We start from the raw sequence: 11,751 nt of genomic DNA, 5'->3' as shown, positions 1-11,751 counted from the left end.
TTGTATTCATCATTTCACTGTGAGGTCCACCTACACCTGTTGTATTCATCATTTCACTGTGAGGTCTACTACACCTGTTGTATTCATCATTTCACTGTGAGGTCCACCTACACCTGTTGTATTCATCATTTCACTGTAAGGTCTACTACACCTGTTGTATTCATCATTTCACTGTGAGGTCTACTACACCTGTTGTATTCAGCATTTCACTGTAAGGTCTACTACACCTGTTGTATTCATCATTTCACTGTGAGGTCCACCTACACCTGTTGTATTCAGCATTTCACTGTGAGGTCCACCTACACCTGTTGTATTCAGCATTTCACTGTGAGGTCCACCTACACCTGTTGTATTCAGCATTTCACTGTAAGGTCTACTACACCTGTTGTAGTCAGCATTTCACTGTGAGGTCTACTACACCTGTTGTATTCAGCATTTCACTGTGAGGTCTACTACATCTGTTGTATTCAGCATTTCACTGTGAGGTCTACTACACCTGTTGTATTCAGCATTTCACTGTAAGGTCTACTACACCTGTTGTATTCAGCATTTCACTGTAAGGTCTACTACACCTGTTGTATTCAGCATTACACTGTAAGGTCTACTACACCTGTTGTATTCAGCATTTCACTGTAAGGTCTACTACACATGTATTGAATTTCAACCACAGATTCAACAACAAAGACCAGGGAGATTTTCAAAACGCCTCATAAAGAAGAAGGGCAGTGATTGGTAGATGGGTAACAGTAGCAAATCAGACATTGAATATCTCTTTAAGCACGCTCAAGTTAATGATTATCTTGTGGATTACAGAGCAGTATTCAGACCACTTGACTTTTTCCACATTTTGTTATTTCTCCACCTTATTCTAAAATGGATTAAATAAAAATAAAAAATCTCAATCAATCTACCTACACACATTACAACATAATGACAAAGCAAAAACAGGTTTTTAGATTTTTTTGCAAATGTATTACAAATAAAAAACAGAAATACCTTTATTTAAATAAGTATTCAGGCCCTTTGCTATGAGACAGGAAATTGAGCTCAGGTGTATCCTGTTTCCATTGATCATCCCAGAGATGTTTCTACAACTTCATTGGAGTCCACTTGTGGTAAATTCAATTGATTGGACATTTGGAAAGGCACACACCTGTCTATATAAGGTCCCACAGTTGACAGTGAATGTCAGAGAAAAAACCAAGCCATGAGGTCGAAATAATTGTCCGTAGAGCTACGAGACAGGATTGTGTCGAGGCACAGATCTGGGGAAGGGTACCAAAACATTTCTGCAGCATTGAATGTCCCCAAGAACACAGTGGCCTCCATCATTCTTAAATGGAAGAAGTTAGGAACCACCAAGACTCTTCCTAGAGCTGACCGCCTGGTCAAACTGAGCAATCGGGGGAGAAGTGCCTTGGTCAGGAGGTGACCAAGAACCCTATGGTCACTCTGACAGAGTTTTAGAGTTCCTCTGTGGAGATGAGAGAACCTTCCAGAAGGACAACCATCTCAGCAACTCCACCAATATGAACTTTGTGGTAGAGTGGCCAATCGGGAGCCAGTCCTCACTAAAAGGCACATGACAGCCCGCTTGGAGTTTGTCAAAAGGCACCTAAAGGACTCTGACCATGAGAAACAAGATTCTCTGGTCTGATGAAATCAAGATTGAACTCTTTGACCTGAATGCCAAGCGTCACATCTGGAGGAAACCTGGCACCATCCCTACGGTGAAGCATGGTGGTGGCAGCATCCCTACGGTGAAGCATGGTGGTGGCAGCATCCCTACGGTGAAGCATGGTGGTGGCAGCATCATGCTGAGGGGATGTTTTTTTTTACACTAGTCAGGATCGAGGCAAAGATGAACGGAGCAAAGTACAGAGAGATCCTTGATGAAAACCTGCTAGGCACACTGTCACGCCCTGGTCTAAGTATTTTGTGTTTTTCTTCATGTATTGGGTCAGGCCAGGGTGTGGCATGGGGTTTTTGTATTGTGGTGTGTTTTGTCTTGGGGTTTTGGTGTGTATGTATTGGGATTGTAGCTAGTGGGGTTATCTAGCAAAGTCTATGGCTGTCTGGAGTGGTTCTCAATCAGAGGCAGGTGTTTATCGTTGTCTCTGATTGGGAACCATATTTAGGCAGCCATATTCTTTGAGTTTGTCGTGGGTGATTGTCCTGAGTGTCTTGATGTCCTTGTTTGATGTTAGTTGACACAAGTATAGGCTGTTTTCGGTTTTCGTTTCGTTTATTGTTTTGTAGTGTTCGTGTTTAGTCGTGTTTACGTTTGTTTAAATAAACATGGATCGCAATCGACACGCTGCAGTTTGGTCTGACTCTCCTTCACTATATGAAAACCGTTACAGAATCACCCACCACCAACGGACCAAGCAGCGTGTTAACAGGCAGGAGCCACAGGAGAGGCAGCAGGAAAAGCAGCAGCTGCAGTGGGAGAGGCTGCACCACCTGGAGAAATGGACATGGGAGGAAGAACTGGACGGTAAAGGACCCTGGGCTCAGCCTGGAGAATATCGCCGCCCCAAGGAAGAACTGGAGGCGGCGAAAGCTGAGAGGCGCAGATATGAGGAGGCAGCACGGCGTAGCGGATGGAAGCCTGAGAATCAGCCCCAAAAATGTATTGGGGGGGGGGCTCAGGGAGAGTGTGGCAGAGTCAGGAGTCAAATCTGAGCCAACTCTCCCTGTTTATCGTGAGGAGCCAAGGAGGAGACCAGAACCAGAGCCGGTGTTGGAGGTGAGCGAAACAGAGACTGTGAAGGAGTTAATGGGGAAGTTGGAGGAGAGAGAAATGAGGGAGTTGCTGTGTTGGTGCTTTTTGCATGGAATTCGCCCGACGGAACGTGTCGGGATTTGATGGCACCTGGGTTAGCGCTCCATACTCGTCCTGAGGTGCGTGTTAGTCGGCTGGTGAAGTCGGTGCCAGCCTCACGCACCAGGCCTCCTGTGCACATCCCTAGCCTTGCACGTCCTGTGCCAACACTGCTCTCAAGATCTCCAGTACGCCTTCACGGTCTAGCCCATCCTGTGCCACCTCCACACTCCAGTCCTCCGGAAGCAGCTCCCCGCACCAGGCTTCCTGTGCGTGTCCTCGATCCAGTACCACCAGTTCCAGCACCACGCACCAGGCCTTCAGTGCGCCTCGCCTGTTTAGCGCAGCCAGAGCCTTTCTCCTCTACAGCGCTGCCGGAGCCTCCCGCCTGTTTAGCGCAGCCAGAGCTTTTCTCCTCTCCTGCGCTGCCGGAGTCTCCCGCCTGTTTAGCGCAGCCAGAGCCTCTCTCCTCTCCTGCGCTGCCGGAGTCTCCCGCCTGTTCAGCGCAGCCAGAGCTGCCAGCCTGCATGGAGCAGCCAGAGCTGCCAGCCTGCATGGAGAAGCCAGAGCTGCCAGCCTGCATGGAGAAGCCAGAGCTGCCAGCCTGCATGGAGCAGCCAGAGCTGCCAGCCTGCATGGAGCAGCCAGAGCTGTCAGTCTGCATGAAGCAGCCAGAGCTGCCAGTCTGCAAGGAGCTGCCAGTCTGCAAGGAGCTGCCAGTCTGCACGGAGCTGCCAGTCTGCACGGAGCTGCCAGTCTGCACGGAGCTGCCAGTCTGCACGGAGCTGCCAGTCTGCACGGAGCTGCCAGTCTGCACGGAGCTGCCAGTCTGTAAGGAGCTGCCAGTCTGCAAGGAGCTGCCATTCTGCACGGAGCCGCCAGAGCTGCCAGTCTGTAAGAAGCCGCCAGAGCTGTCAGCCTACATGGAGCAGCCAGAGCCGCCAGTCAGCATGGAGCAACCAGAGCCGCCAGACAGTATGGAGCAGCCAGATCTTTCAGTCTGCCAGGATCCGCCAGTCAGCCAGACTCTTCCAGATCTGCCAGTCAGCCAGACTCTTCCAGATCTGCCAGTCAGCCAGACTCTTCCAGATCCGCCAGTCAGCCAGACTCTTCCAGATCCGCCAGTCAGCCAGACTCTTCCAGATCCGCCAGTCAGCCAGACTCTTCCAGATCTGCCAGTCAACCAGACTCTTCCAGATCTGCCAGTCAGCCAGACTCTTCCAGATCTGCCAGTCAGCCAGACTCTTCCAGATCTGCCAGTCAACCAGACTCTTCCAGATCTGCCAGTCAACCAGACTCTTCCAGATCTGCCAGTCAATCAGACTCTTCCAGATCTGCCAGTCAATCAGACTCTTCCAGATCTGCCAGTCAACCAGACTCTTCCAGATCCGCCAGTCGGCCAGGATCTGCCAGTCGGCCAGGATCTGCCAGTCGGCCAGGATCCGCCAGTCGGCCAGGATCCGCCAGTCGGCCAGGATCCGCCAGATCTGCCAGTCAGCCAGGATCTGCCAGTCAGCCAGGATCTGCCAGTCAGCCAGGATCTGCTAAAACCACCAGCCAGCCAGGATCTGGTAGATCTACCTACCTGCCTGAGCTTTCTCTCACTCCTGAGCTTTCCCTCACTCCTGAGCTTTCCCTCACTCCTGAGCTTTCCCTCACTCCTGAGCTTTCTCTCACTCCCGAGCTTTCCCTCACTCCTGAGCTTTCTCTCACTCCCGAGCTTTCTCTCACTCCCGAGCTTCCCCTCACTCCCGAGCTTTCTCTCACTCCCGAGCTTTCTCTCACTCCCGAGCTTTCTCTCACTCCCGAGCTTTCTCTCACTCCCGAGCTTTCTCTCACTCCCGAGCTTTCCCTCACTCCTGAGCTTTCTCTCACTCCCGAGCTTTCTCTCACTCCCGAGCTTCCCCTCACTCCCGAGCTTTCTCTCACTCCCGAGCTTTCTCTCACTCCCGAGCTTTCTCTCACTCCCGAGCTTTCTCTCACTCCCGAGCTTTCTCTCACTCCCGAGCTTTCTCTCACTCCCGAGCTTCCCTTCAGTCCCGATCTGCTCCTCAGTCCAGTGGGTTTCTGGGTGAGGACTACTAGGCCATGTTTGGTGGCGAGGGTGGACTATCCAGGGACGCGAGGAGAGGGGACTAAGACATTGACTGAGTGGGTCCCGCGCCGGAGCCGCCACCATGGACAGACGCCCACCCGGACCCTCCCTATTGTTTTGAGGTGCGTTCGGGAGTCCGCACCTTAGGGGGGGGGGGGGGGGGGGGGGGTTCTGTCACGCCCTGGTCTAAGTATTTTGTGTTTTTCTTCATGTATTGGGTCAGGCCAGGGTGTGGCATGGGGTTTTTGTATTGTGGTGTGTTTTGTCTTGGGGTTTTGGTGTGTATGTATTGGGGTTGTAGCTAGTGGGGTTATCTAGCAAAGTCTATGGCTGTCTGGAGTGGTTCTCAATCAGAGGCAGGTGTTTATCGTTGTCTCTGATTGGGAACCATATTTAGGCAGTCATATTCTTTGAGTTTGTCGTGGGTGATTGTCCTGAGTGTCTTGATGTCCTTGTTTGATGTTAGTTGACACAAGTATAGGCTGTTTTCGGTTTTCGTTTCGTTTATTGTTTAGTAGTGTTCGTGTTTAGTCGTGTTTACGTTTGTTTAAATAAACATGGATCGCAATCGACACGCTGCAGTTTGGTCCGACTCTCCTTCACCATATGAAAACCGTTACACACACAGCCAAGACAATGCAGGAGGGGCTCAGGAACAAGTCTCTGAATGTTCTTGAGTGGCCCAGCCAGAGCCCGGACTTGAACCCAATCTATCTGAAAATAGCTGTGCAGCGACGCTCCCCATCCATCCTAGCAGAGCTTGAGAGGATGTGCAGAGAATAATGGGAGAAACTCCCCAAATACAGGTGTGCCAAGCTTGTAGCGTCAAACCCAAGAAGACTCAAGGCTCAACTCTAGGCTGTAATCACTTCCAAAGGTGTTTCAACAAATTACTGAGTATAGGGTATGAATACTTATGTAAATGTAATATTTCAGTAAAAAAAAATATATTTTTTTACATTTGCAAACATTTTGAAAAACCTGTTTTTGCTTTGTCATTATCGGGTATTGTGTGTCGATTGATGAGTTTTTAAACTCTATTTTAGAATAAGGCTGCATTTTAACAGTCAAGGGGTCTGAATACTTTCCGAATGCACTGTAAATCACCCAGGCACATCAAAGATGCAGTTGTCCTTCTGAACTGAACTGTGACAGGGCGGAAACGGCTTAGAGATGTCATCATGAGGCCATCGGTGATTTTAAACTGAGGATGGATTAGCAGTGTTTTAGTGACTCCACAACTCCACGGGTATTGTGTGTAGATTGATGAGGTCAACAACGACCTAAATGACAGAGTGAAAATGATAATGAAAGTATGCAACAAGGCACTAAAGTAATTCTGCAAAAAAAACACGGCAAACATATATACTTTTTGGGCTAAATGTAAAGCCTTATGTTTGGGCCAAATCCAACACAACACGTAACTGTCTCCTCATTTTCAAGCATGGTGGTGGCTGCATCCTGGTATGGGTATGCTTGACATTGGCAAAGACTGGGGAGTTTTTCAGGATGAAAAGAAACAGGATGGCGCTAAGCACAGGCAAAATCCTAGAAGAAAATCTGCTTTACACCAGACACTGGGAGAGGAATTCACATTTCGTCAGAACAATAACCTACAAAACAAAGCCATATCTACACTGGAGTTGCTTACCAAGAAGACAGTGAATACGCCTTAGTGGCCAAATTACAGTTTTGACTTAAATCTGATTGAAAATCTATGACAAGACTTGAACATTGATGTCTAGTCATGATCCCCAACACCTTGAAAGAGTTTGAAGAATTTCTTAAAGAATAGTGGGCAAATATCGCACAATACAGGTGTGTAAAAGCTCTTATGAGACTTACCCAGAAATACTCACAGCTGTAATCATTGCCAAAGTTGTTTCTACCATGTATTGACTCAGGGAGCTGAGAACGTATCTAATGAAGATATATTTATTAGTGTTTAATTTTAAAAAATATTAGCATTTTGTCTTTCATTTTGACATGACACAGTATTGTGTGTAGATTGTTGACAACAACAAAAAAAACACAAATAAAACCATTTTGATCCCACTTTGTAACACAATAACATGTGAAGAAACCCAATGGAGGTGTAGATTTTCTACACTCAGAAAAGAGAGTTCCAAAGGGGTTCTTTGCAGAAGGTTCTACCAAGAACCGTTTTGATCAGAAGAACCCTTTTGGAAGACAAGGGTTCTTTGTAAGGCAAAGGGTTCCACCTAGAACCTTTAACGTCACAAGAACCGTTTTTGGAAGAAAGGGTTCTTTGACGGTTCTTTGGAAGGCAGGAAGGATTATTTGGAAGCCTAGAAGGGTTCTACCAGAGAGCCATCTATAATATTTCCCAGCATGCTCTATTGCAGCGATATGTTCAGAATGGTTTGTTTTACTGTAATATGTGTGATTTTGCATGTACATTGATTGTTTAATTAATGTAACGCTACACATAGACAGATAACATACCGTTTTCAAAATGAATCTGATAGTAATTGGATTTATTGCAAACGTTACTGTTTCAGTTAAAAGATAATTGAGATAGTCTCAGTATTCGATCTTCCCTACCCTGGCAGTCATTCTGAATGCAGGTTACAGGTGATTAACAATTCCACTTATTGGATATCCTAACTCTGGCTGGATTCCAATTGGTATAACACATCACTTTGCAATCCAGCATAGTTCAAATAAAATAAAAAATGTAACCTTTATTTAACTAGACAAGTCAGTTATTTACAATGACGACCTACACCCCGACCAAACCCGGATGACGCTGAGCCAATTGTGAGCCGCCTTACGGGACTCCTAATCACGGCCGGTTATGATACAGCCTGGAATCAAACCAGGGTGTCTGTAGTGTAGTCTCTAGCACTGAGATGCAGTGCCTTAAACTGCTGCGCCACTCGGGAGCCCAAAATCATAATGTGACTTGCAGGTCTGATGTGGCCTGTAAACCAGGAGTTTCCTAACACCACCGTGCTAGTGTATAACTAGTCCCTCAAAGAAAGGCCTGATGATATATGTAATGTATTGTCATAAATAATTAAATGTTCAATGCTAATAAGCCTGGTGGAACTGTTCATAGAACGTTCTAGGAAGAACCCTCCAAAGATAAAATGGTTCTAGGAAGAACCCTCCAAAGATAAAATGGTTCTAGGAAGAACCCTCCAAATATAAAATGGTTCTTGATAGAACCCTTCATAGTGGGACCTAGGCAGAACCATATAAACAGGGGGGTTCTTTGAAGAACCCTACAAAGAGGGTTTTAGATAGAACCCTGTGCAAAGTGTTCTACCCAGCACCAAAAAGGGTTGGCCTATGGGGACAAACCCGAAGAACCCTGTATGGTTCTACTTAGCACCTTTTATTCTAAGAGTGTATATTGGCCACAGTCACAATTGACTTCCTCAGCTGGGACAATATTATTCATGTTCAGTCAGACGCACACCTCAGGAAACCTTGTCATTTACAACATCTGAATCCCCTGGTGAAATATAATGTCACTGCCTTCATTATTGAATATATACCAGTGAGCACACCTTGTTCATTGGTCAATGTGTATCTTTTCCCTGTACAGTATGTTAATATCATAATGCCCTGGATGTAACGTAGACAGCCACAGCCAACATCCTCCTTCCATACATTTGTAGTGCACAATCCACAGTAACCTACATAATGAACCCATAGTAACCTACATAATGAATCCATAGTAACCTATAGAATGAATCCATAGTAACCTACATAATGAACCCATAGTAACCTACATAATGAACCCATAGTAACCTATAGAATGAATCCATAGTAACCTACATAATGAACCCATAGTAACCTACATAATGAACCCATAGTAACCTATAGAATGAACCCATAGTAACCTAGATAATGAACCCATAGTAACCTATAGAATGAACCCATAGTAACCTACATAATGAACCGATAGTAACCTACATAATGAATCCATAGTAACCTATAGAATGAATCCATAGTAACCTATAGAATGAACCCATAGTAACCTATAGAATGAATCCATAGTAACCTACATAATAAACCCATAGTAACCTATAGAATGAACCCATAGTAACCTATAGAATGAATCCATAGTAACCTACATAATGAACCCATAGTGACCTATAGAATGAACCCATAGTAACCTATAGAATGAACCCATAGTAACCTACATAATAAACCCATAGTGACCTACAGAATGAACCCATAGTAACCTATAGAATGAATCCATAGCACAGGCAAAATGCAATGTAGGCAGTGAGGGATCAATTATGCTTTCACTACTACACGCTTCAAAGAGAAGCCATAACATCCTATTAAAAAGGATGACAAAAAGACCCACCCCTATTCCAACCAATCAAGGAAAAGTACATTGTCTCTGGACCTATAGCGTCGCTTTACGAAGCGTTCTAAATGTCAGCGCTCTCAACTCTTATTGGTCGATTTCTGCTGTACATAATAACTTGCTCGCTCGGCAGGCGCTCGTGATGTGCATGCATTAAATTGAAGCCGTGGACGTCACAGATACCGGATTATCCAACAGAGTGATTTCGGTCTAACGTTCTAAAGCTCGGGTCTTACCGATAAACATGGCGCCTTCCTTGGTCTTTTCCGCCGCCAGCGCAGCTCCCTCTTTAGTCTTCTCCGCGGCCATAGCCATGCCGTCTTTAGCTTTGGACAACCCTTTCATGAACACATCCATCTCGACCCTGGTCCTGGAGCTCTGGAGAGATGCAAAAGAACCATGAATCACGTCCCATGTAGTCTATTGTATCGGCCTATAGTCCTATACCGTAGTATTGTGGTAGGCCGAGTACTAGTTACATGCTAACAGAAAGCTACATCTAAAGAAGAAACAAAAGTCCTGAAGCAGAGCGTTGTAATTATGTATGATGAATTATTTTGTATTCGGTAGGGTCCTGGAGATCTGGAGAGGATGGAATGGGATCCCGTTACAACACTGATTGTCAGTAGTTTACCATGCGTTATTATATACAGTTATATGGCACTAGTTACACGGTAATGAATGACTGTTTTTGACGGATTGATTGCGCTGGAGAGAGATGGATAGCCATACCCAATAAAATGATAACTGTCCATGGTGCTGAAAGAGCGCTTTTTAATGACGTATTCTGAATTAGTTTTATTCGGTATTTCTCGGTTATGGACTGTAGTTGATTTATTGGCAGATGAGGAGGATGTTAATAGCTTAACGCATGTAACTAGCTTTCACTGTTTCCCCTTTTCTCTTTCGTGTTTTCTTCTAATACCATAGATGTCACTTTGTGTCTAGGTTTTCATTGGTTGCGATGACGGAAGAATGGGGATTGGAGGAATCCTCCGGTCTCCGTTCACAGTTGGCCTCGATAGCCGAACCTCTCTGCCACAGACCAGTCATTAATAGTAAAGGCCGTTTTTTATTTTTTTCTAGCACCTCCTCCCTTCTCTTTCTCCAAATGTCATGAAATATCCAGAGAGAGCGAGAGAAGGGGAAAAAAAGGTTTATATGAAATTGTTAAATGTGCTCACGGTCATTAATTATTACTTGTAATATTACTCTTAATGTCCGCGCGAGCCGAGGACAAGTCAGGAAGTTGAATTTGAAATAGCGCCTATGTGATCTACCTATTTAACCAAGCGCATTACATACGATATTGCCTAGCCCTACTATTCTATGTGGGGGAAGGGGAGGGAGAAAACTACGTGATGCTCATCACGGGCACCAAGAACAATATGTATTTTGTCAATAAATACGTATATATCTACAGGGAAGAATATGACATAAAACAAATATTTCTATTCATTTTTTTAAATCAAATACACGATTTAATCAATCATTTCGATGTGTTAATATTATAATAATTATTAGGCTACTGTACCTTATAGAGAACGCCCATTCAGGAAATTATGTCTCGTCAATTTTCTCATCAAATGCAACAATTGCTCTTTCGGCCTTTCATCAGGTCTCCGTTTGACACTGATTTAATTCAACGTGTTGGTTATCTATAATTGACACGGATCAGTTACATAATAAACTCAAATATGTGTAGCCTTCAATGATCCCCCCCCCTCACCTATAAAACGTACCGTTATAATGTCGATATTATTTCCATTACAACCTCCTAAATGTTTTTCCTTTCTCTCGACGCCAAACACAAATATCACAATAAAACATCATGAAATCCTCTTACCTTTTCTTTAAGATGACTTGTTTCCTCAAGGTTCTATTACCCAGCTGATTCAAATATCGCCTAGAACGGGAGCTGCTGTCAGTAACTGATCTCTAGGTAGGTGGGCCTTCCTCGGGATTGTCTGTCTGTCGACCAATAGGAAGCGACTGATCACGTAGCCCCCTTTTTTCATTGATCATTCCAACAGCACGACATCAACATCACTATCATCATCATCGTGACCATCAACAATATAGTCTTTACCCCTTTAAAATAGAAAACACATAACATCATTTGTTATTATGAGTATGTGTCTGACAGACAATTAGTCAAAGTAGTATTAGCAACAGCAGTGGTAGTATCAGCAGGCCTGCCAATTATACGATGGTAATCAATGTTCTGAAAATGTTCTCTAACTGAAAAATGTTCTCTACCTGAAAATGTTCTCTAACTGAAAATGTTCTCTAACTGAAAATGTTCTCTTAACTGAAAATGTTTTTTAACTGAAAAATGTTCTCTAACTGAAAATGTTCTCTAACTGAAAATGTTCTCTAACTGAAAATGTTCTCTTACTGAAAATGTTCTCTAACTGAAAAATGTTCTCTAACTGAAAATGTTCTCTAACTGAAAATGTTCTCTAACTGAAAATGTTCTCTAAC

The 11,751-nt window shown here is 44.7% G+C and overlaps 1 protein-coding gene across 3 annotated transcripts in view; it reads right to left on the bottom strand.

The window, feature by feature from the left end:
* Positions 1-11,457, bottom strand: part of LOC139398595 (beta-synuclein-like) — a 38,744-nt gene extending 27,287 nt beyond the window's left edge. For 2 of the 3 annotated variants that reach the window (XM_071144522.1, XM_071144523.1), the window contains exons 1-2: positions 10,802-10,927; positions 9,504-9,645 (exon numbers count right to left, since the gene is read on the bottom strand). In XM_071144522.1, the coding sequence (XP_071000623.1) occupies positions 9,504-9,645; positions 10,802-10,819 (160 nt within the window). In that variant the 5' untranslated portion in view covers positions 10,820-10,927. Of the gene's footprint in view, positions 1-9,503; positions 9,646-10,801; positions 10,928-11,113 lie in introns of those variants that run through there. The other variant, XM_071144524.1, reaches the window with a different exon arrangement.
* Positions 11,458-11,751: the final 294 nt, after the last annotated feature.

Source organism: Oncorhynchus clarkii, unplaced genomic scaffold (genome assembly GCF_045791955.1).
Source record: "Oncorhynchus clarkii lewisi isolate Uvic-CL-2024 unplaced genomic scaffold, UVic_Ocla_1.0 unplaced_contig_285_pilon_pilon, whole genome shotgun sequence".
NCBI lineage: Eukaryota > Metazoa > Chordata > Actinopteri > Salmoniformes > Salmonidae > Oncorhynchus > Oncorhynchus clarkii.
The sequence above is the reverse complement of the archived record's forward strand: the minus strand, read 5'-3'. Positions and strand labels throughout refer to the sequence as shown.